At 42.3% G+C, this 26,412-nt stretch overlaps 1 protein-coding gene across 1 annotated transcript in view; it reads left to right on the plus strand.

Annotated features, from left to right (window-relative positions):
• The window catches only part of ppm1f (protein phosphatase, Mg2+/Mn2+ dependent, 1F), an 82,712-nt gene that overhangs the window by 39,340 nt on the left and 16,960 nt on the right, over positions 1-26,412 (plus strand). The window contains exons 2-3 of the mRNA XM_072587112.1: positions 623-744; positions 21,708-21,907. Coding sequence (XP_072443213.1) covers positions 623-744; positions 21,708-21,907 — 322 coding nt within the window. The remainder of the gene's footprint in view (positions 1-622; positions 745-21,707; positions 21,908-26,412) is intronic.

The following is a 26,412-nucleotide window of genomic DNA, read 5'->3' on the forward strand; positions in this document are numbered from 1 at the left end:
TACCACTACACCACCACTTGAATGGGATTCATGGCTCTACTTATCAAAAATGACATGCTTGTCTATCATTTGATTCACCCTTATCAAACATCAAGAGAGGCCAATTGAGGTGTGCCAGGGCAACATTGATAATCGGCAAGAGCTGAACAAAATGATTTAAGTATTATCAATATTGAACCTCTGTTCATCAAGGATTTGATGTTGGCTAATCATTACATCTACAGCTTTGGAGTTGTAACAGTGGTGAAGTAGAAAAGCTAAGTGCCACAAGGATGTTTAGGAGATGACCTTATGGGTGCAGTGTACGGGTATAAGTTGACAGTTGCTGAAGCATAGCATGTATAGTATGAATATAAAATCATCAAGGAACTAGTAGTACAGATGCCAGAATAAAGTCTGAGTTTGGAGGGGATTTAATGAATGGTGTTGGTTCAAGAAAACGCGAGATAAAGCTAGAAGTAATCAGCCATCAGTAATCATCTGCAAGCCCAGATTTGTGTTCATTTGTTCCTTCCCTACACATTATTGCCACTCTACCTTCTGATTGTAAATCAGAGGGTGTACCTGACTGTTTAAAAATGTTGAGAAATACTTACCTTATATTGCTTTATTATTCTTGTAGAAATCTGCCACCTGTCCTTGCTGCCACTTTGATCCATGCTGCCATTGCACAGATGCTACAATTGGATAGCTCTACGTTTAGAAACAAAAAGGAATCTGATCAGGACGAGGAAGAGCTTGTCTGTAGGTATTTTGCTTTTTTAAAAAAATGCTTTGGAATATGATAAAACTAATGTGTTCACTGGCCTTTTTACACTTGTCTGAAGGCTCTTTTTTTTGCTGTTTCCAACTTCTGTTGTAATTAAGCCACATTCTGCTGATGTATTACTTTGGTGCAGTCTGTTTGCATCACTTCAAATTAACGAGAAAATTAGATGAGCGACATTTGGTATGTGGTCTTTTAATGTAGTTATTTTCTTTAGCAAAGGCAAATTCCTGAAGCCAAACAATGGTCTCTTCATTTGCTGAGTTTAAGATGATTAGTCTGTCACTTGGTCTGTAGAGGAAATGCTCTTTGGTAATGTGCATTGTTCGTGTGTGTCTCCACGAGCCCATGAGGGGTTTGTATTGAGGCCCCAGGATGAAAGATGGCTTTGCAGGTGCCATATCATTTCCTGAATCTGTTTCACAAGGACCTATTTTGTAAATTAAAGTCCAATTTATTTTTAATCCTGTTTTCATTTATTTTGGTGTTTTTATAATTTAGTTGTGCACATAAGGCATAATAATAATCCTATGTGTTTCTCTTTCTCGTTTGGAGACTAAGTGCCTCACTTGAGTATGATTAACAGTCTAACAAACCAGCAACAGCACCAGTAAAATAAGAAAATATGTGGCACACCCAATTTAATGTGACTTGCTTGAGGTTATTTCCTGTTGTACAACTCAATTCATAGTTGAGTCACTTCCTTAATCTGCATATTTCATCCAAATGGTAAACCAGAAGAAACATCTGATTTGTGTTCAGTATCCAGAGGAAGTAAAGTATATCTGAACTCCTCAGTTTTGCATATTTCTTATTGTTATATTGTGTGAATATAATGCATTGAGAATACAGAAATTGTTCTTGATCATTTTTATCACTGTTGCATAGTAGTAAAGATAATTGAATAATCTGAGCTATTCAAGGTAAGTATCTTGAGTTGATAATAACTGGAAAATTATATTTGGTAACTTTGAAAAAAACAGTGAAGAGCACCTGACAACTTGTTGGGCCTCTTGTTAAAAAGCCCAGATATGTTTGAATTCCCCAGGTTAGAATCTAGCCCAAAAATGTTTTCTTATTCATCGGATGCAAGTATCACTGGCTAGACCAGTATTTACGTCTCATTCAAAATTGCCTTTCAAAAGATGGTGGTGAACCGCTGACTTGAACCACTGCAGTCCTTGATGTGTGCTGTTAGACAAGGAGTTCCAAGATTTTGACCCAGCAGCACCGATAAAATAGTGATATAGCTTCAAGTTAGAATGGTATGAGACTGCGCAGAATGTCTAGGCAGTGGTGTTCATATGCATCAGCTGCCAATATCCTCCTAGGCGGTAGAGGTTGTGAGCTTGAAAGTTGCTATTGAATACTTGAGTTGTTGCAGTGCATTTTTTTGATTGAGACACAGTGCTGTTGCTGTTGCTGTTGATGGTAAAGGAACTGAATATTGTAGGCATTAGATTAGGGTGCCAATCCAGTGATCTGCTTTGTTTTGGACAATGTCAAGTTGCTTGGGTGTGGAGTGCTCTGCCTAGCTGAGAAAGTGGACAGTATTCCATTGTACTCTTGACTTGTGCCATGTAGATTGTGGGCTGTCATTAAGCATATAAGAGATGGGTTATCACTGCAGGATTCCTACCTTTGATCTGCTAGTATGTGTATGTCTGTATGTCTGATCCAGTTTAATTTCTGGTCACTGATAAGCCCAACATGGTGGGGACTCAGTTTATTAATGTCATTGTCAGGGTAGAGGTGGCTGCATTCTGTCTCATTTAGATAGTTATTGCCTGGCCTTTGCATGGCACAACTGTTATTTGCCACTTAACAATTGAAGCATGGATATTGTCCAGATCTCGTGCATGTTGACATTGGATGCTTTAGTATCTGGTAATAGCAAATGATAGTGAGCAGTCTGCTTTGCCATCCTCAATGAACATTCCTGATTCTGATCTTTTGGAGGGAAGGTCATTTGATGCAAGTGAAACTGTGTGGCCTAGGAAACTACATTCAGTAACACCTGAAATGAAGTCCTTAGACTAAGATGATTGTCCTGCAGCATCTTCCATTATGCTAGGTATGATATGAATCAGTGGAGAGTTTTTGCATTGACATCCATTTTGCTAGGTCTTCTTGCTGTTGTATCTGTGACCGTAAGATATATGAGCAGAAGAAAGCCATTCATCACATTGGAGAGATCATGGTTGATCTGATGATCCTGAACTCCATTTTCTTGCCTTTCCCCATAATCCTTGATTCTCTTAACGAATAAAAATCTTGACTACTTCAGCCTTGAATATACTTGAGCACCCAGCCTCTGCAGGCCTCTGTTGTAAAGAATTTCACAAATTTACTACCCTCTGAGAAGCAAAGTTTCCTCATCTCTGCCTTAAGAGGGTAACCACTTATTCTTAAGTTAGATTCTCCGACAAGGGAAAATAACACCTCCATATTGACCCTGTCAGATGTCCTAAGAATCCTGCGTTCTTCTAAATTCCAATGAGTTTGGCCCCATCTACTTGATCTCTCCTCAGGAGACAGTCCCTTCATACCATGTTAGCCTAGTGAATCTTCTCTGAACTGCCTTCAATGCCAATATCCCTTTCCTCGGATAAGGGGCTCAACTGTTCAGACTATTCGGTCTGACTGGTGCCTTTGTATTGTTCAAGTAAAGCTTCCCTATTTTTATACTCCATTCCCTTTAAAATAAAAGCCAACATTCCAATATCATTCCAATCTTTTGAGATTTGTGGACGCAAATCCCCCCTCCTCTGCTGTAGCTTCTGCAGCCTTTCTTTGTCTAAATAATAACTAATCTGTCTGGTTTACCTGCCAAAGTGCATAACTTTGCATTATCCTCCTTGTTACGTACTTCCTCAATGAATTCTAATAAATTTCAGGCATGATTTACCAATATTCTCTACCATATTGTATATTTTTATTTCAATTTAATGCTATCCTTAACTGTCCTGCTTAACCATGGTTGTCTTAAGGAGTTCCTAGAATCTTCCTTCCTCACTGGGATGTATCTGCTGTGAACCATTAACTATTTTCCTAAATGTCTGCCATTGTTCCCCAACTGTCTTTGCTGCTAAACCCCTTTATCAGTCCTCTCCAACTAGCTCAGCCCTCATTCCTTTGCACAGTTGTTTCTAACCCATGTTCCTCTTTCTCAAACTAAATTCTCCTGTTATAATGGGGAAAGGTCGAATCCCTCTGATAATTGTAATGGAGCACCTCACCTTTATAATCTGTTAAAGAGTGGTTAAATGAAAGAGAAAATCTCTTGATATTCACTTTATAAACAACAAGTAACAATTTATAGATTTAACCCGAACAGTGAACAAATTAACAGAATTACTAATAAACCAAACAATTCCTCCCTAACTGAACAAAAGTCTACTGGTATGCTGTTCCAATAAATACATGTCCAGCTTATATAAACCCAAGTAATAGGGGGAAGAAAATTAAAACTTAGTTTAGTAAAGTCTACACAGAATGGTCTTCCAGAATTCTGGGTCGTCTCTGCTGTCCTTCCAGTCAAAAACACCTTTTCTTCTGTTCTTAGTCATAAATGCCTTTCTTCCACTGATCCTGCTGTCAGATGTTTTCTCTGAATTCTTCTACGACAAATCTTAGCGAGAAGTGTCGTGGTACCTTTTATGGATAGATGGCTCTTTCTTAGAGCTTACAGATTTCTTGTGAGAACTAGATGTTTATTTCTCGGATAGCAGTTTGCTTCCCCGCCCGCCCCCTCTTTCCCCCCCCTCCCCCCCGGCCCGCCCCCTCTTTCCTCGGGATTCTTTTACCTTTTCTTTTTCCCCCATTCACATACTATGGACACTGCTCAGCAGATATTTATTTGCTGTCCCTAAATTCCCAGAAGGCAGTTCAGAGACCACCACATTGCTGTGGGTCTGGATTCACATGTCGGCCGTGTCAGGTAAGGACAGCAGTTTTCTTCTCTAAAGGACATGAGTGAACTAGATGGATTTTTCCGACAATTGACAGTGGCTTTGTGGTCATTAGATTCTTAATTCCAGATTTTTATTGAATTCAAATTCCACCATCTGCCATGGCAGGATTTGTACCTGGGTGTCCAATTTGTGACCTGGATTTCTAGATTGATTGATTGTCAAGTGATAATACCAGTAAGCTATTGCTCTGATGTAAATTATTAAGCCTGGCTCATTACCCATTACTTCATCTAAAATAATCTGCTTCCTGTTGGATCCACAGTGTATTGCTGTTGGAGATATCCTGAACATATACCATGAAATCTATCTTGTGGCTACCTCTGCCAATCTTGCTATCCTAATCTGTGTTGATTAAAGTCACATGATTGTGTTATTTGTCCTTGTTATCTTCTGATTTATTCTCAATCCTATCAAAAAAACTACTGTGAGTCTATAGACTACTACTAACAATGTTTTCTTCCCCTTTTGCTAACCTAATGAAGATTCCTGTACAGGATGTATGGGTCTTAGGTGTTGTCTAAACATGCGCAATATATGAAATAAGGTAACTGAGTTTGTGGTGCAGATCAAAATTGGCAGTTATGATGTGGTGGGCATCACGGAGACGTGGCTGCAAGGGGATCAGAACTGGGAGCTAAATATCTAAGAAAATTAATTTGTCTACAAGATGGCTGTTTGGAGTAGCTTGTGATGGAGCCCATAAAAGGCAATTCTGCATTTAGTGGTGTGCGGTGAAGCGGACTTGATTAGGGAGCCTAAGGTGAAGGAACCCTGAGGAGGTAGTGATCCAAATATGATGGAATTTTCTCTGCAGTTTGAGAGGGAGAATGTGGAGTCAGAGTGGAAAGCCAGAGGATTGGGAAGCTTACAAAGACCAAAAGAGGACAACAAAGGAAGAAGTAAGGAGGGAGAAGACTAAATATGAGGATAAGCCTGCCAGTTTTATGAGGAAAGATTTCAAGAGTTTCTTGAGATATCAAAGGCAAAAGTGGACATTGGGGCCACTAGAAAATGATAGTGGAGGAGTAGTAATGGGGAACAGAATAAGTACTTTGTGTCAACCTTGTGAAAACAGGGCTAGTATCCCAAACATTTGAGAGAGATGGGGGGAGCAGCAATAAGTACAGTGGCCAACAAGAAGGAGAAGGTACTAGAAAAACTGGAAGATCTGAAAATGGATAAATCACTTGGACCAGATGGGCTGCACTCTAGACTTCTGAAGGAGATAGCTGAAAAGGTGGTGGAGGCTTTAGTATGACCTTTCAGGTGTCACTGGAGTCGGGGAGGATCCCAGAGAACTGAAACATTGCTAATGTAACCCTCCTGTTTAAGAAGGAAGTAAGGGAAAAGACGTAAAGTTATAGGTCAATTAGTCTGACCTCAGTCGTTAGTAAACTTTTGGAATCCATTGTGCAGGATGAAGTTTCTGAATACTTGGGAGTGCATGATAAAACAGGGCAAAGTCAGCATGGTTTCATCAAGGGGAGGTCATGCCTGACGAATCTATTAAAATTCTTGGAGGTAACGGGTAGGTTAGACCAAAGAAAGTCAATGGATGTTATTTATCTGGACTTGCAGATTGCCTTTGATAAGGTACTGTTGAGTAAAATAAGGGCCCATGGGGAGGCTGCTAAGTAAGATAAGGGCACATGGTGTTAGAGGCAAGGTAATAGCATGGATAGAAGATTGGCTGTCTGGCAGAAGGCAGATATCAGGGATAAAAGTGTGCTTTTCAGGATGGAAGTCTGACTAGTGGTGGTCCACAAGAATCAATGTTGGGATCACAACAGGCCATTTAGCATTTTGAGCCTGCTCTGTTCTTGTCATACAGTGATGACTGATGGAACACCTCCATGCCTTTTATCAGTACTATCCCAATAACCCATTACACAATTGGTAACTAAATTTATCAATATCTACTTTAAATTTATTCAAAGACTGAGGTACTACAGTTCTCTGGGGTAGAGAATTCCAAAGATTCGCCACCCTCTGAGTAAAACCAATTCTCCTAACCTTGATTGTACATGGCATTCCCCCTTATTTTTAACTATTGCCCTCTGGTTCTGGGTTCTTTAACCAGGGAAATATCTTGTCTGCATCTTACCTATCTATCCCTTAAATATTTTGTAGGTTTCAATGAGATCACCTCTCATTCATTTGAAACTCTAGAAAATATAGGCCTAGTTTATCCAACCTTCCTTCATAGTGCAATCCTGCTAATTAATATGAATTATGTCAATTCAGTTGTTCATTTGTAAATAGTTGAACAAATAGATATGAATTTTCAGTATTTTTAATGGAGGACCAGGTGTGAGAAACAGAAATAGTATGTAAGTGTTGATAGTTAGACCAAGGACTGAAGTGAATGGGGACTGCCAAATGAATACTTTGTGGGTGGCTTAAAAGTGAAGAGAATTTGAGAAGAACCTTGATAGAGATGGCTGAAGGTGGCCAAGCAAGAACAAAAGTCTGAAATGTCAAGAACACCCGGCAAGGGGCCAAAGGCCCACCCAGATCTGGTCTAATTTTTCAAGTTTGGGTGAAATATTTTTATCACCAAGATTAATGGAAATGGCCTGCTCCAGTTGAATTTGCAAGCAACAAAGATAGGGGGTAGCAAGATTCAAGAATTGGTAGAGTATTTTGCAGTTAAAAGAAGTAAGTAATAATTCTAGATGCACCACTAAATTTGAGTTAAACTAGATTTTACACAAAAGAAGATGCACTGAAGAACCAGTCTAAAACTGAGATAGCCCTGTATAATAAATTTTGTACCAGAGAAGAGACTCATTTGACAAGGAGCCGTTCAAACATCTGGAATAAAACATAAATGCAAGGCTGATAGTACTTATTTTCTGCAACAAATCTAGCCTACCTGCTCATTGTCAGAAAATTTTGCCAATTCAATCACCTAAAGCTAATGGCACTGTAGTCGAGTAATGGCAAAGCCTGGAATGACAACGTCAGTTTTTTTTTTAAGAAAACTGGTTCCACTATAAATTCATATCAAATGTCAAAAGCGTCTCAAATAGAACAAACTACCAAAGTTTCTTGCTGCATGATGGTAGTTCTGTGCATCCACCTCTAGACACCTTTGGTAACATGATGGGAATGTCAAATACATCTATCTGCCAAAAAATATACTGTGAATGTTTTAACCCTTCATCATGGTGTCATATTCATCTCAAACAGAACTTGCTGCAGAAGAGAATTGGAGGAAGATCGATATGACAATTTACCCGAAAAAACTTGTGAAAGAGAGAAACTACTTGCATGACCATGCCTGACAAACACCTCTGTAGATGTGCTGTATTCAAAGCTGAAATCAGCAGCAATGGTGTGAAAAATGTCAATGCTTCATCAAAGAAATAAGTGTGAAAGCAAGGAGAATTTTGACTGGTTAAATACTATGCATAGGAAGCTACCTCCAGATAATGAGGTTCTGATCAAATGTTAACCAGTATGGCAGATCAAAATTCTAAAGCCCTCAAGATCCAAGTCAAGTGTGCTGTGGAAGATAATGAAAACATTGCCACTTCCATCATTCATACAGTAATGCATCAGCTCAACAAATTGACATGGTTAGGAGCAATGTAAAAGTTATCTGCTGCAAGTGAGAACATCTTGTACCTAATTCAAATTCTGAACAGTCAAAAATGACTTTTTTTTTTGACGCATCTGCCTCTTCAATAATGACAAAACATGTATGTGTACAAACCAAACTGACAGAAATAGCTTTGGTTTTCAAATTATATGCTGAGGTTTAAAGTCCTTTCAAGTGGTTAACAGTATACAATGACAGGCTGATAAAGTATCTTCAATTTTTGATATCTTTTTGAAGGAGTCAAAAATAGTCATATCTTCCAACTAGCTTTGTGATCATTGTTTGTAGAAGAATTGACTGACCTAGATTGTGTGCGCACAGATCCTCGACTGAAGGGTGACACCTACAGGTTTTGGCCAATACTACAACTTGAGCATTCGAGCGATGATGTAATACAGTTGACATAAAGGTAAAGTTGCCATAGTTCCAGGATACCATAAGGCTGCCACCCATTACAGAAACAGTTGGTTGTGAATTTAATCTCTGGATCACCACACCACTGGCAAGGAGCAAAGTTGAAGATGGGACCTTCACGGTAACCACAGTATGAATTGAACCTGTGCTCTTGGCATCACTCTGCATCACGAACCAGTTATCCAACCAACTTAACTAATTAACAAGTACAAATATGGTCTGTGAAGTACTTGAGCAGAATAATTATAAGAAATTGATACAAGTTTTATGCAGATTTAAAAGTGGATAGATTCCCAGTTCCAAAGGAATTGTTTTTCCAGTATGCTGTGGCAGGCAAGGGAGGAAATTAGAGGAGCACTGATCCAAATTTTCAAATAGTCGCTGGCCACAGGGAAGGTGCCAGAGGACTGGAGGATTGTACTTTGCAAGAAGTGTGGTGGAGATGGACCATGGAAATATGGACCAGTGAGTCTAATATCTGTGGCAGGAAAACTATTGGAAAAAGTAGTGAAGTAGAAAATCTCCATTTAGAGGGTCAAATTTTGATCAGGGATAGTTGGCATGGTTTTGTCAGGGGAAGGTCATACCTAACAAATTTAATTGAATTTTTGAGGAGGTGACCAAGTGTTTAAATGAGGTTAGGACAGTTTGTGTACTTCACTGGATTTCTGCAAAGCCTGACATGGGAAGCTGATAAGATTAAAAACTTATAGGATCCAGGTAAAGTTAACAAGTTGGACCCAAAATTGGCTTAGCAACAGGAACAGAGGGTGGTGGTAGATGACTTGTTTGTTTGTGTGACTGGAGTCTGGTGTGTAGCACTGTATAGCAGGGATTGGTGCTGAGTCCCTTTTGTTTATGATATTCACAAATGATGTAGATGAGAATGTGGGCAGATACAAGTTTGCAGATGGCAAACCGATTGGCCGAGTGGTTGATAATGAGGTGGAAGATGCTAGGTTACAGGAGGATACACAGGTTGGTCAGATGGGAGGATCAGTGGAAATTTTAAGCATGATGAATTTGAGGCGATGCTCTTTGGCAGAAGGAAAAAGACAAGGGAGTATTTGAATGCAACGGCAAGTCACAAGGAAGTTCAGAGGAATCTTGGTTGTCCTCAAGTTCCTGAAGGTGGCAGGTTAGGTAGTTAATGGTAAGTGTGCTGCGTGCCTTATCAGTTACGGCATACATTATAAGAGCAGAGAGGTCAACGTGGTGTTGTACAGAACTTTGATCAGGATGCAGCTGGAACACGCTAGTCACCACACTACAGGTGTGGTGTGATTGCATTGGAGGGAATGCAAAAGAGAATCACCGGTATGTTGATGTGATGGAGAATTTCAGTTATGAAAAGAGACTGGATGAGTTTGTTTTGGTGGGGACCTGATAAAGATGTTGAAGTTTGAGGGACGTGGACATGGTGAATAGAAGGTAAAAACAATGACTGCAGATACTGGAAAACAGATTCTGGATTCGAGTGGTGCTGGAAAAACACAGCCATTCAGGCAGCATCTGAGGAGCAGTAAAATCGACGTTTCGGGCAAAAGCCCTTCATCAGGAATACAGGCAGAGAGCCTGAAGGGTGGAGAGATAAGTGAGAGGAGGGTGGGAGTGCGGAGAAAGTAGCATGGACTACACCCTTCAGGCTATCTGCCTGTATTCCTGATGAAGGACTTTTGCCCGAAATGTCGATTTTCCTGCTCCTTGGATGCTGCCTGAACTGCTGTGCTTTTCCAGCACCACTCTAATCCAGAAACACGGTGAATAGAAAGCAACTTCCTCTTAGTCATAGGGTCAATAATAAGGGGGCACAATTTTACACTAAAAGGAAGGAGGTTTAGCAGGGATTTGAGGAAAAGCTTTTTCATCCAGAAATTATAGTGCATTCCAGATGTCCAATCTGTGCAGGTAGCTAATGTGGAAAACCTCAACCTTTTTAAAAAGTACTTAGGTGAGCACCTGAAATATCATAACATTCAAGGCTATAAGGTTAGTGTGCAAAATTGGACCTAGTATAGGTAGTATATTTTTGAAAGTACAGTGGACTGAAGGGCTCTGATTCTATGACCACAGATACAGTTCCGATGGAGTCGATCGCGCAGTTATGACTTAGAATTCCTAGCCTCAAAGTGATTCATGAGCATTGATTCACTCATTTTACTATCAGCATCATATTGGGCATGAGGATATGAAAGATATTTGGTGCAATGATGACATCCTTGCCTCTGAACCAGAAGGTTCAAGTACCAACTTACTTCATCTATCACTCCTCAGCCCATTGACCAATTGACTGAACCTGGGGATTTACATGAAAGTGGGGTAGCAGACATTACACACTTTCGCCTTTAAGACAGCAATGGTGATTAGTGGAGAAGAAACTATTTAGTTTGGAGATATGTGCAGAACAATCCTGGACCTTCGGGATACTAACAAGAATGTTGAAAGCCATTGGACTTCTGAAAGAAGCAGTGTTTTGCTCTGCAATAAAAAATACGTGAAGCCTGAAAATAGCCAGTTTACTTTTCCTCATTAGTTGCTGTAAGCTGTGGCTCTTAACCAATAAGTCAGAGACTTTCTAAGTGGCAACCAACCACACTAACTTCTGCAAGCAAGTAGAAGTATCTGGAGAGGGAGAATCCGGGAGTAGTACATCCTGACAATCCAGCTGTCCTAAATCCATCTCTGCAAACCTTGTGAGCAGATATCATGCAACTGCTTTCCCAGCTTTTCCTTTCAACCATCATACCTGTTTCTTTTCTGTCTGTAGGGGGAGTTTATAATGTAGTTAGAGTTTTGACTAGTGAAGTTATATGTCAGTAGTTCATAATTGTTTGTTTATCTTTAGCTGATATCTATTTATTTGTAATAATTGTCATTCTTGTCAATCACAGAACCTTTCATTTGTACTTCTTCAACCTGGGTTTAAAGGAAAGGCAAATTGCAGAATTCTGCACACGTTTAAAAATCTTTAACTTCTGTGACAACTCCAGGAGTGGAACTTGATTTCCAGCACGTTATCCCAATGCTACTTAACCTTTTTTTGATGCTTAATTGCTGCATTTTCATACCATAGGATCATGTTAATTTTGGAGCTGGTAAAAGCACATCAGAGGAGCAGGAGAGTAGACATTTTGGGCTGGACCCTTCATTGGGACTGATGAAGGGTTCTGCCTAAAATGTCAATTCTCCCGCTCCTCTGTTGCTTGACCTGCTGTGCTTTTCCACCTCCACTTCTATCAGCTCTAACTTTCCAGTTCCTGCTGTCCTCCATATCTCCAAGTCATGTTCATTTTGAAGTGTTATAAGACTTTGGAAGTAGTTGTTCGGGATCAAGCTTTGGGCATTGGATCTCAACAGAATGTTAATATACTGTGAATAATCAGGAGGTCTACTATTACCATATTTGACCCTAGGGAAATTCTCTCGGAATTTTCTATTCTGACAAGGTGCTTGTGCAGGAGTTTGTCGGTTAGTATCAGATTTTAACATTATATCTACTGTTGATATACTTGTTGTCTTGCTGCTCTAAAACTGACTATTCCAATACATTTCTGATCTTCCACTTTTCACAGTAAACTTGAGCTCATCCAAAAATAGTGTGTGTGCGTGTATAGATACCTTATCTTACACTTTTTTCATCCAGAGAGATGATTTAGATTTTTTTTTAAATTGTGACGAGAGAAGCAGTTTACACTTTGGAATACTGACACTTAAACAGATTAAACGTAATGCAAAAATATTTGAACTAAAACATATTAGATTACTTAGTGTGGCAACAGGCCCTTCGGCCCAACAAGTCCACACCAACCTGCCGAAGCACACCCACCCAGACCCATTCCCCTACGTTTACCCTGCATCTAACACTGCGGGCAATTTAGCATGGCCAATTCACTTAACCTGCAGATTTTCTAGGTTTTTCTCTCCACAGTTGCTACCTGATCTGCTAAGTGTTCCCAATCCTTTTGTTTGTTTCAGATTGGTTTGCTGACTTCTATCAATGCAGCCTATCAACATATCAATTACAAAATTCTCATTCATGGTTTTGTATTTCTCCATGACCTTGCCTCTTGGTTTTGTTAACTCCAGTAGATTTAGAATGCTCAGGGATCTTAACATGTCTCCTTTCATAATCCTAAAATTCACAATTTCACAATGGGCTCCAGACTCTAGAATTCCAATCTCAAACTTTGCAGCTATAAATCAAAGTTCAAATATTGATTCAAGATTTGGGAGCATTATATGGGGATTTATATACATTGAAAGGAACAAATTGTGAATTGACGAAAGCTAGATTGTTGTAGTTTCAGTGGTCGGTTTGGTTTATTTCTTTGGGACTTCATAGCTGTACATACAACTGAGTGGCACGCTAGGCCATTTCAGAGGGTAGTTGAGAGTTAATCATATTACCTGTGGTCTGGACTCTCTCATGTAAACCAGATCAGGTCAGGAATGCAGATTTCCTTCCCTGAAGGACATTAATGAACCAGATTTTTTTTTCTGACAGTCAATAATGATTTGGTGGTCATCAGTAGATTCTTAATTCCAGATTATTTTATTGAATTAAACGTAATGCTGCCTGATTGGGTACATTTGATATGAAAACAAAGGGAAAACCGATCCAGTTTCCTTTCTCCCATTTATTACTGAGTTATTGTTGTGCTGTAAATTTAGCTGTCCTTTGAACTTAAGAGAATGGAACTATTAGGTTAAAAGAGGTCAGTAAATATACTTGATCTCATCCTTACCAGTCTACAGGCTGCAGATACATCTGTCCACACCAATATCAATAAGAGTGACTATTGAACACTCTTTGTGGAAATGAGCCCCACCTATCACTGCTACATGGTTCAGACTTGGAACAGATCTAGTAATTCAAGACTGGGCATCAGTGAGGCACTGTGGGCTTCAACTGCAGCAGAATTGTACTCTAGCATAGTCCTGTATCAAATAGCATAAGCAGTAAGTGATAGACACAGCTAAGCAATCCTACAATGATATGGTGGTAGACAATTAAACAACTCATTGGAGGAGACAGCTCCACAAATATCCTCATCCACCTCGTGTTGGAAGAGCCCAATATATCAATACAAAAGGTAGAGCTGAAGCATTTGCAGCGATCTACAGCCAGGGTGCCTAGTGGATGATACATCTTGGCTTCCTCCAGGTTCCTTCAATTTGTGGTCTGATTTGCTGTGGTAATAGAGGAGGCAAAGGATGGTCATGTCAGAAAGGGAGTGGGAGGGGGAATTGAAATGGGAGATGACTGGGAGGTCAGGTAGACCCCACAGGCCTGACTGAGTTGCTCGGCAAAACGTGCCCTGAGTTTACGATTGGTCTCACTGATGTAGGGAAGACCACATTGGGAGCACTGGATTGAATAAACTAGATTGAAGAGGAGGCAGGTAAACCTCTCTCACCTGGAAGGATTGGATGGAGGTGATGTGTCAGCACGTTTTGCATTTTTTCTGGTTGCAGGGGAAGGTACCTTTGGGGGTTTGGTGGGGAGAGTGGCACAAGCCAAGGATTGCTGAAGGCAGAGAGGGATGAGATGGGGAAGATGTTCTTGGTGGGGCCTAATTGGATTTGGCAGAAGTGTTTAATGATGATATGTTGGATGTGGAGACTGATTGGGTGGTAGGTGAGGTTAAGAGGGACCCTGTCTTTATTGAGTTTGGAGTGAGGTGAGGTTTAGAGTAGTGGAGCGGGGAATGGAGGTGGTGTGGTGGAGGGGTGTCTTGATGACAGATGGGGGGGGAAAAAGCGCATTGTTCAAAATAGGTGGATATCTGGGATGCTTGGGAGTGGGAATATTTCCTTGTCCCAGCAGGTGCAGCGGAGGTGGAAGAATTGAGAAGATGGGATGGAGTTCTTGCCGGATACTGGGTGGGAGGAGGTGTAGTCCAGGTAGTTACAGGAGTCTGTGGGTTATAGTACACATCTGTCTGGAGACTGTTACTGGAATCGGAAATGGAGAGGTCAAGAAAGGGGAGGGATGTGTCCAAGATAGATCAAGTGAATTCCACATGGTGGAAATTGTAGGCAAAGTCAATAAACTGCTCCAGTTCAGCCTGGGTGCAGGATGCTGCATCAATGCAGTCATCAATGTAATAGCAGAAGAGTTGGGGCACAGTGCCTGTGTAGGGACTGAAGAGGGACTGTTTGACATAGCCGACAAAGAGGAAGGTGTATCAAGGGCCCATTTGAGTGCCCATGGCCACGCCATGGATTTGGAGGAAATGGGAAGAGCTAAAGAAAAATTAAGGGTGAGGACTAGTTCGGTGAGGCAGAGGAGCTATCTGTGAAGGGGGACTGGATGGGTCTGTTGGAGAAGAAGCAGCTGGGGAACTGGAAGTCGCTGAAGAGGTGAAGGCGTGGTTAGTGTCATGGATGTAGGTGGGAAGTGTCTGAACTAAGGGGGAGAGGATGGAGTTGAGATAGGAAGAACTACATTTGGTGAGTCAGGAGCATGCAGATACAATGGGTCAGCTGGGATCGTCGGGCTTGTTGATCTGAGAGAGCAGGTAGAACCAGGCAGGGCAGGGCTGGAGGACTATAAGGTTGGAGACAGTGGAAGGTAGATCACACCAGAGGCAATGCGGTCACAGTGCGAGTGATTTTGGCCTGATGGGTCACAGTGTGGCCATGGTCAAGGGACATGGTGTCGGAAAGCTGATGTTTGGTCTCTGAGTTCTGTCCTCCGGACTACCCGCTGCCCCACCTTTTGTCAGCAAGTTTGATGGTTAAACGTAGAGTGCTGCACGTTTGGAGGAGGTGTGCGAGAGGGAGGTGGAGAAATTGAGGCAGCCGATTAGCAGTGAAGAGATTTAGGGTGGGTGTAAGGCAATTGGGAGGCATCCAAGTGGGAGAGGAAGGTTGGAGGTGGGAAAAGGGGTCCTCTGAGGGAGATTGGGAGTCTTTGTCGAAGAAGAAAATGCGAGGCAGCGGAAGAAGAACTCTGCATCTTGGTGGACATGGAATTTGTTGAGGTCGGGGCAGGATGGCACAAACGTGAGCCCTTCACGGAGGACGACTGTTTGGCCTTAGAGAGTTTGCGGTCTCTCTACATCAGTAAGGCAAAATGTAAACTCAAGGCACAGTTTGCCAAGCATCTCCACCAGGCCTGCGGGGCCTACCTTGACCTCCCAGTCACCGCCCATTTTATTTCCCTTTTCCACTCCCTTTCCGACATAACCATTCTTGGCTGCCTCCATTGCCACAGTGAATCAGACCACAAATTGGAGAAACACCACCACCTCATATTCTGCCTGGATGGCCTACAACCCAGAGGACTCAATATTGAGATTTCCAATTTCAAATAACCTCCTTTCCCATCCCCTGACTTTCTTTCCAGCTCCATCCCCCTCCTTTCCATTCCTCTGATCAACCTTTTTTTCCAGCTACCAACTGGATTCATTCCTCCCATCAACCAACTAAGTCCCACCTTTTCCCTGTGTTCACCTATCCCTACCTCCTCCACCATCCCATCCCTCCCCTCTCCCCAGCCAACCATTTTTTTCCCACCCCTTCTTATCTGCAGCTCCCCTTACACCCACCCCCAGTCCTGAAGAAGGGTTACACCTGAAACATTGACTTCTCTGCCTCCACATGTTCTCTGGCTTGCTGTGTTCTTCCAGTGTCCTGCTTAACTACCTTGGATTCCAACATCTGCAGGTTTTGGTTTGTCTCCAACTTACTATGCAGGTGTAGCAAGGTATTAAGAAGGTGGATATTTATTACGAGAGGCATTAAGCATAAAAGTAAGTGTTTTGCTTCAGTTATACAGTGCAGTTCTGGTCTCCTTATTTGAAGAAGAATGTCAGTGCTTTGAAGCTACTACAGATTTGCTAGATCAATATGTGGAATGAGCGGGTTGTCTTATGAGGGCAAGTTGGACAGGCTGAGCTTTTGGTCTTGATAAGTAGGCATTGAAATGATGTTTATTTTTGTGGGTGAGTCCAGAAGAAGAGGGCACTGTTTTAAAATTAGGGTCACCCTTTTAGAACAGATGAGAAATTTTGTGCATTCAGACTTTGGATCTCTCCTCCAAAGACATCAAACACAGAACATTACAGTGCAGTACAGGCCCTTCGGTCCTTGATGGTTTCATAGGTCGATGTAACAATCTAAAGCTGATCTATCCTACACTATTCCTTTATCATCCATATGTTTATCCAGTGACCATTTAAATGCCCTTAATGTTAGCGAGTCCACTACTGTTGCAGGCAGAGTATTCCACACCCTTAGTACTCTCTGAGTAAAGGACTCATCTCTGACATCTGTCCTATTATCTATCACCCCTCAATTTAAAGTTATGTCCCCTCGTGCTAGTCATCACCCTCTGAGGAAAAAGGCTTTCACTGTTCACCCTATCTAATCGTCAGATCATCTTGTATGCCTCTAATAAGTCCCCTCTTAACCACGTTCTCTCTAACAAAAGCAGCCTCAAGTCCGTCTGCCTTTTCTGATGAGACCTTCACTCAATACCAGGCAACATCCTGGTAAATCTCCTCTGCACCCTTTCCAATGCTTCCACATCCTTCCTATAATGCGGCGACCAGAACTGTATGCAGTACTCCAAGTGTGGCTGCACTAAAGTTTTGTACAGCTGCAGCATGGCCTCATGGTTCCGAAACTCAATCCCTCTACCAATAAAAGCTAACACCTTGTACGTCTTCTTAACAACCCTATCAAGCTGAGTGGCAACTTTCAGGGATCTATGCACGTGGGCACAGAGATCTCTGCTCATCCACATGACCAACCATCTTACCATTAGCCCAGTACTCTGTATTCCTGTTACTCCTTCTAAAATGAAAGACCTCACACTTTTCCGCATTAAACTCCATTTTCCACCTCTCAGCCCAGCTCCGCAACTTATCTATGACCCTCTGTAACTTGCAACATCTTTATGCATTGTCTACAACTGCACCGACTTTAGTGTCATCTGCAAATTTACTGACCTATCCTTTACTCCCTCATCCAGGTCATAAAAGTGATGAACAGTGGTGGCTAAATACGATCCTTGCGGTGCACCACTAGTAACTGAACTCCAAGATAAACATTTCCCATCAACCACCAGTCTCTGTCTTCTAGCAAATTTTTGATCCAAACCACTAAATCACCCTCCATCCCATGCCTCCATATTTTCTGCAATAGCCGACCATGGAGAACCTTATCAAACACTTTACTGAGATCCCATATACACCACATCAACTGCTTTACCCTCATCCATCTGTTTGGTCACCTTCTCAAAGAACTCATTAAAGTTTGTGAGTCACGACCTACTCTTTACAAAATTGTGTTGACTATCCCGAATCAAATTATTCCTTTCTAGATTATTAGAAATCCTATCTCTTATAATTCTTTCCAAAACTTTGCTCACAGCAGGTGTAAGGCTTGCTGGTCTATAATTACCAAGGTTGTCTCTACTCCCCTTCTTGAACAAGAGGGCAACATTTGCTATCCTCCAGTCTTCTGTCACAATTCTTGTAGATAATGATGACATAAAGATCAAAGCCCAAAGGCTCTGCAATCTCCTCCCTAGTTTCCCAGAGAATCTTAGAATAAATCCCATCTGGCCAGGGGTCTTAGCTATGTTCACACTTTCCAGATTTGCTAACACCACCTCCTTGTGCACCTCAATCCTGTCTAGTCTAATAACCTGTATCTCAGTATTCTCCTTGACAACATAATCTTTTTCCTTTTGTGAATACTGATGAAAAATATTCATTTAGCACCTCTCCTATCTCTTTGGACTCCATGCACAACTTCCCACTGCTGTCCTTGACTGACCCTAAGCTTACACTCGTCATTCTTTTATTCCTGACGTAGCTATAGAAAACTTTAGGGTTTTCCTTGATCCTACCTACCAAAGATTTCTCATGTCCCCTCCTGGCTCTTGTTAGCTCTCCCTTTAGGTCCTTCCTGGCTAACTTGTAACTCTCAAGCACCCTGAGTCTTCATGTCTCATCTTTACATAAGCCTCCTCCTTCCTCTTGACAAGAGATTCAGCGTCTTTAGTAAACCAAGTTTCTGGATTAGTGGTGCTGGAAGAGCACAGCAGTTCAGGCAGCATCCAAGTAGCTTCGAAATCGACGTTTCGGGCAAAAGCCCCTTGATGAAGGGCTTTTGCCCGAAACGTCGATTTCGAAGCTACTTGGATGCTGCCTGAACTGCTCTGCTCTTCCAGCACCACTAATCCAGAATCTGGTTTCCAGCATCTGCAGTCATTGTTTTTACCTAGTAAACCAAGTTTTCCTTGCTCAACCACTTTCTCCCTGCCTGACAGGTACATACTTATCAAGACACGCAGTAGCTGTTCCTTGAACAAGCTCCACATTTCAGTTGTGCCCATCCCCTGCAGTTTCCTTCCCCATCCTATGCATCCTAAATCTCGCTTAATCGCATCATAATTGCCTTTCCCCCAGCTATTATTCTTGCCCTGCGGTATATGACTATCCCTTTCCATCGCTAAAGTAAACTTAACCAAATTGTGGTCACTATCATCAAAGTGCTCACCTACCTCCCAAATCTAACACTTGGTCTGGTTCATTACCCAGTACCAAATTCACTGTGGCCTCCCCTCTTGTAGACAGGCCAACATACTGTCAGGAAACCCTCCAGCTGTAAGAGAAAATCCACTACCCTGTCCACTCTTAGCATGGCCACAAAAAACATAAGGAACCATGTCTGCCTAAGCCACAACAGAAATTATCCAGAGTGCCTCAGTCTTGACCAAACAGGCTAACTAAGACACTAGCCAGCAAACAGGAAATGACTCAAGCCGCTTCCAGGCTGGGGAATACACTTCCCGAGACAGCCTGACAATAGACTTCCTTGACCTCAATAAGCACAACTACTCCCGAAGCCTTAAGGGCAGCCTCGTTCCTCACACATACTAGAACTCCAGAAAGGGTGCTCAGACTGAAGGGCACCAAGGTACCTCGCTTGCAAACTAACCACAATGGAAACCCATTGATGCCAGGATGAGTGACATTAGCACCTACTCTCTGAGGATCGGAATCTCCTGACTCAATCACTGACTGATTGCTGCTACTAGACAGCTGATCGTCCTCCCATTGATTGTGTTTTACTCTGGATTGTTCTGTTATTCACACCACATTACTGTACCCCTATAAAAACTGCTGGTGCCCACTGCTCAAGTAAGAGAACTGTCAGTTCTGTGTCATCTTTGTCAATTTCTCTTCCAGCTCTTGTAATAAATAGTTTGTCAATTTCACCTGATCCGCACTTGTGTGGCCTCTGTTCAATTGGATAATTTCTCTGATACCTGCACATGCTGGACAAAAACTGGCCCATCTAAAGTACTTGAACTATAGCATTTCCAGTTGATATTTGGAAAGTTAAAGACCCCATAATAACTACTGTTACTTTCGCTCCTATCTCTGAATCATCTCTGCAATCCTTTCTGCTACATCTCTGGAACTTTTTGGAGGCCTATAGAAAACTCCCAGCAGGGTGAGCTCTCCTTTCCTGTTTCTAACCTCAGCCCATACTACCTCAGGAGACTAGTCCTCATCAAACATCCTTTCTGCCACCGTAGTACTGTCCTTGACCAACAATGCCACACCTCCCTCCCGCCCCCTCCCCCCCCCCCCCGCCCCCCCCCCCTTTTACCACCTTTCCTGATCTTACCGAAATATCTAAACCCCAGAACCTGCAACAACCATTCCTGTCCCTGCTCTATCCATGTCTCCAAGATGGCCACAACATCCAAAGTTCCGGGTACCAACCCATGGTGCAAGTTCTCACCTTATTCCGGATGCTCCTGGCGTCGATGTAGATACACTTCAAACCACCTTCCTACCTGCTGGTATGCTCCTGCGACTTTGAAACCCTATTCGTGACCTCACTACACTCAACCTCCTGTACACTGGAGCTACAATTCAGGTTCCCATCCCTCTGCTGAATTAGTTTAAACCCTCCCAAAGAGCATGAGCAAATTTCCACCCCAGGATATTGATACCCCTCTGGTTCAGGTGTAGACCATCCTGTTTGTGGAAGTCCCACCGACCTCCGAATGAGCCCCAATTTTCCAAGTATCTGAATCCTTCTGTCCTGCACCATCCTTGTAGCCACGTGTTCAACTGCGCTCTCTCCCTAATCCTTACCTCGCTAGGACATGGCACAGGTAGCAAACCAGAGATAACAATTACTTGTTCTTGCTCTAAGCTTCCACCCTAACTCCGAGTTTCTGCCTTACATCCCCATTCCTTTTCCTGCTTATTTCATTTGTGCCCATGTAGACCATGACTTGGGGCTGCTCCCCCTCCCCCTTAAGGATCCCAAAAAACATGAAGACTGAGGCAGAGTTATTTAATATTTTTAAGACTAAGGTGGATTTTTGTTAGACAAGGGAATCATTGTGGTTGATGGGAGTATGGAATTAGGTGCACAAATAGATCAACCTTGATCACATTGAATGGTGGAGCATGCTTGAAGGGCAGAATGACCAACTTCTGCTTTTGTCATATGTATTGTTATATTATGTATATGTAACCATTGTTCGTCATAGCACATGACCATTCATATATTTTTAATATTTATTGAGACTCTTTCAGTTATGATTGGGAAGTTTTGAAGTTTTATACTATTCTTCTGACCTATGCTTTCTTTGCTCAGCTCTTGATCACGGACTAACTTTGTGAGGTCAACAAGATATGTAGAAAATAGTTGCTTTCAATCGATTACTTAAACATTTTTAAATATTGCTAAAAAGAAACATGGACTTGAAGCTTTTCATCATATATCATTTTACATTTCAGTCTTGATGAATGTATTAAACTCAGCCTGTAGCATTTTTTCCTCCTTATAAATCCCTTAGAGGAAGTCACTCCACTCTTTAAGTTGTCCTCACTGCTTTTATACCCTTCAGTTAGTTAGCTTGCTTGTTAAACTCTGTCTAATTTAGCAATTATCCCCTCTTTCACAGTACTGGAAGGAGAATCAGTGGCTCGATCATTCTTTAATAAATTGCTTGGAGTCTGCTCAGATTGGATGAAAGAACTGCAGTTATTACAACTACCAAAGCAGTATTTAAAAGTTTCCAGTTATGCTATCCGTAACACACGCAGAAAGATGGAGGACAGACATGTAACATTGCCCGAGTTTAACACACACTTTGGCATTGAGGTAAGTAGATACTGTTGGTTCTTCGTTGGGAACTGAATATAATTGTTGTCCAAGCTAATTAGTTGAAAACCTCTAGTTTGATTGCAGCAAGGGTGCCAAATTGAGTGGCTATGGTTTGGATCTTGTTTTTTGACTGAAGTTTTAGCAGTCACCTTTTAATTGCCCCTTTGAAATAAATAGCGATGTGAAGATTTATTGCAGGACAGATTAATGTGGAAATCCTGAAGTTACAGAATTGTTGGAATATACCTAGAAGTTAGGAGCAGGAGCAAGCCACTTTGCCTTTCAAGCCTGTTCAGCTATTCAATAAGATTATAGCTGATCTGTTTGTAACCTCAAATCCCCGTTTCCACATGCTGTTTGTAATCTTTCAACTCCTTGCTCAACGTGAGTTTGTCTACCTCTGCATTTAAAATATTCAATGACACTATTTACTCCATCTTTTCAGGCACAGCGTCCCAAAGAAAATTTCAAGGGCTGGGTGGAAAAAGTTCGAATGTCTGTTTTAAATGAGTCACCCCCTTTTTTCTTTTTAAACAGTTTCCCTAGTTGTAGATTCTCCCATAAGAGGCAACATTCTTTCCACATGTATTGTTGAGACCCTTTTTGTTTGTTTGAACCAAAGTGTCCCTTACTCTTCTAAACTCCAGTAGATATAAGTCTAGCCTTACCTCATAGGAAACCTGCATATTTCAGTTGCTAGTAGAGTTAAGCTTCATTGAACTGCCTCCAACATATTTGTCAGTCTTAAATAATGTGACCAGTAACGTGCACGGTACACAAGATAGGTTTCACCGACCGACTGACAATCTTCATTCCTCTCATGAGAAATTGTAACATTTGCTAAATAGTTGCTGTACGTATATACTAACCTTTTGCAGTTTGTGACGGAGGGCACCTAGATTCCTCTGCATCTGAGTTCTGCAATCGCTCAACATTGAGGTAATATGCTTTTCTGTCTGCCAAAATGGACAATTTCATATTTTTCCCCCCATTATATTCAATTTGCCACATTTTTTTCACACTCACTTAGCCTATTGATATTTGTGCAACATTCATGTGTTCTTTTGACAACTTGTTTCCTACCTTTTCATAAAGAATAGAATCAGGAGAGTGCGAAAGTAGGCCATTCTGCCCATCAAGTTCACACAGAAACTCCAAGGAAGTTTCCACCCAAAACCAATCCCCCACCACCACCACCACCACCCTGCACTTCTCTTGGTCAACCCACCTAGCCTGCACATCCTTGGACATTATAGGCAATTTAGCATGACCGATTCACTTAACCTGCACATCTTTGGACTGCAGGAGAATGCCAGAGCACCCAGAGGAGACCCATGCAGACATGGTGAGAATGTGCAAACTCCACACAGTGTGGAATCTAACTTGGGTCCTTGGTGATGTGGAGGTGCTGGTATTGGACTGGGGTGGATAAAGTTAAAAATCACAACACCAGGTTATAGTCCAACAGGTTTATTTGGAAGTACTAGCTTTAGAGTGCTGCTCCTTCATCAGATAACTGGAAGCAGTGCTCTGAAAGACAGTACTTCCAAATAAACCTGTTGGACTATAACCTGGTATGGAGGGATTTTTAGATCTGAAAGGATTGTTTATGGCCTTTGATGGAGGTGTGGGGGCAAGTGTTGCACCTCTTGCAGTTGCAGGGAAAGTTACCGGATGTGGTGGAGAAGTTGGTGGGGAGTGTAAAGTTGACAAGGGAGTCACGGAGTGAAAGGTCCCTGCAGAAAGCCGACAGGTGGGAAAGAAAATATCTGGTTGGTGGTAGGGTCTGATTGTACGTGATGAAAATGTCAGAGGATGATGCAATGCATTCGGAGGTTGGTGGGGTAGTATGTGAGGACTTAAGGGGACACTATCCTTATTATTGTTGAGGGCAGAAGTGCAAGAGATGGAGGAGATGTGGTTGAGGGCATCCTTAATTACTGAGGAGGAGAAACTATGGTCCCTAAAATAGGAGGAAATCTGGAATGTCTTGGAGTGGAACGCCTTATCCTGGGAGCAGAGATGGAGGAATTGAGAGTATGGGATAGCATTTTTGCAAGATGTGGGTGAGAGGACGTGTAGTTGAAGTGTAGTTGTGGGGAGTTAGAGAGTTTGAAATTAATATCAGTGGTGAGTCTTTTTCTGGAGATGGAGAGAGAGAGGCCCAGGAAGGGGAGGGATGGCCCAGGTGAATTTGAGGGTTGGGTGGAAAGTGTTGGTGAAGTTGATGAACTGCTCAACTCCTTGCCGACGCATGGGGCAGCACCTATGCAGTCATCAATATAGTGGGGGAAGAAGTGAGGGATGGTGCGTATTGTGGAAGAGGCAGGCATATCTCTGGCCCGTGCCCGTGCCCATGACTAACCTTTTGGTTCACTCCACAACTCCATCAACTTTACACTCCCCATAAACTTCACCACCACACCCGGTACTTGTACTTCTTGCAGTTGCAGGGAACAACACCCACCCCCAAACCTCCCTTCTCTCCTCCATCCAAGGCCCTAAACAATCCTTCCAGGTCTGACAGACATTCACGAGCACGTCGTCCAACCTCATTACTGCATTCCTTCCTTCTGACGCGGTCTCCTCTGTCAGGGAGACCAAACACAGACTCTAGGACCGGTTCATGGAGCATCTACGGTGAGCATGTATTAACCAACCTGCCGTTCTGGTTGCCATCCATTTTAATTCACGATCCCACTCCCCCGGAGCCCATCCTTGGCCGCCTCCACTGTCAGACTGAGGGTAGACAAATTGGAAGAACAACTCCTTTATATTTTGCCTGGGTAACTTTACAGCCCAATGGTCTCAATATCGACTTCATCAGCTTCAAAATCCCTCTTTCCACCAGTCTTGTCCCATGTCTAGCCCCACCCTTCCTCTTCACCTCCTTGACCTAACCTAACCTATCCATCTTCCTACTCACCTATTTTCTCCAACCTTCCCACCGACCAATCACAATAACCCCCTAACTGCATCCATCTATCACCATACCACCTACACTTGCCCCAGCCCCACACCCCTCCTGTATACTTAGATTAGATTACTCAGTGTGGAAACAGGCCCTTCGGCCCAACAAGTCCACACCGACCCGCCGAAGCGTAACCCACTCAGACCCATTCTCCTACATTTACCCCTTCACCACCTAACACGGGCAATTTAGCATGGCCAGTTCACCTAACCTGCACATTTTTTCGATTGTGGGAGGAAACCGGAGCACCCGGAGGAAACCCACGCAGACGCTGGGAGAATGTGCAAACTCCACACAGTCGCCTGTGGCGGGAATTGAACCCGGGTTTGACGCTGTGAGGCAACAGTGCTAACCACTGTGCCACCGTGCCGCCCATCACCTGTCCTCCTGAAGGGTTTTATCCCGAAACTTTGATTTGCCTACTCCTCCGATGGTGTCTGACCTATTATTTCTTGCTTTCTGGCTCCCTTCTCCTTTGAATAAAGGATTCACATTTACCAGCTTCTAACATAATAGGACCATCTCCAAATCAAGGGAATTGTGGAAAATTTAAAGCCAGCTCATCAACTACCTCACGAGCCATCAATGATGAATTTCATCTGAATCTGGGCTCCACATATTTGATTTACCACTTCTATAATGATGGAATTTTTTCTGAGTTCCTCTCTCTTTCTGTTTCCTAATCTATTGCTGCTTTTGGGATGTTACATGCATCTTCTATAAACAAGACAAATATAACATGTACCATTCATCTGCCATTTCCTTATTTTTCATTAATTTTTTAAAACGATTTTCTTGAATCTTTTACAGTTCTTACTACATGTTTTCATATTTCTGACTTACTTACTTTCTTACTCTAATCTTTCTCCCTCTTAATTTTTTGATCATTCTTTGCTGTATGTTAAATTTAATCTGATCTTCTGATCCATCCTCCTTGTCTTTGCACAATTATACAATCATCTTTTAGTTTGATACCATTGTTGACAATCTTAGTTAACCAAGGATGGTGGGTCTGTCCTTGGAATTTTTCTTTCTTTTTTGGAATGTATCTATTCTACGTTCTGAAATATCCCCTTAAACTCCTTTGACACCATCCAGGACAAAGCACCCCATTTGAATGGCACCATAGTCATAAGCATTCATTTCCTCCACTACCACCTAATGGCAACAGTTTTTTCTATCTACTGTGTGCACTGCAGAAATTTACCAGAGATCCTTAGACAGCACATTCCAAACCAATGACTACTTCCATCTAGATGGGCAGCACAGTGGTTAGCACTGCTGCCTCACAGCGCCAGAGATCCGGGTTCAATTCCCGCCTCAGGCGACTAACTGTGTGGAGTTTGTACGTTCTCCCAGTGTCTGCGTGGGTTTCCTCCGGGTGCTCCGGTTTCCTCCCACAGTCCAAAGATGTGCAGGTCAGGTGAATTGGCCATGTTAAATTGCCCACCGTGTTAGGTAAGGGGTAAATGTAGGGCTATGGGTGGGTTGCGCTTCGGCGGGGCGGTGTGGACTTGTTGGGCCGAAGGGC

The sequence above is a fragment of the Chiloscyllium punctatum genome, chromosome 17 (assembly GCF_047496795.1).
Source record: "Chiloscyllium punctatum isolate Juve2018m chromosome 17, sChiPun1.3, whole genome shotgun sequence".
NCBI classification, from domain to species: Eukaryota; Metazoa; Chordata; class Chondrichthyes; order Orectolobiformes; family Hemiscylliidae; genus Chiloscyllium; species Chiloscyllium punctatum.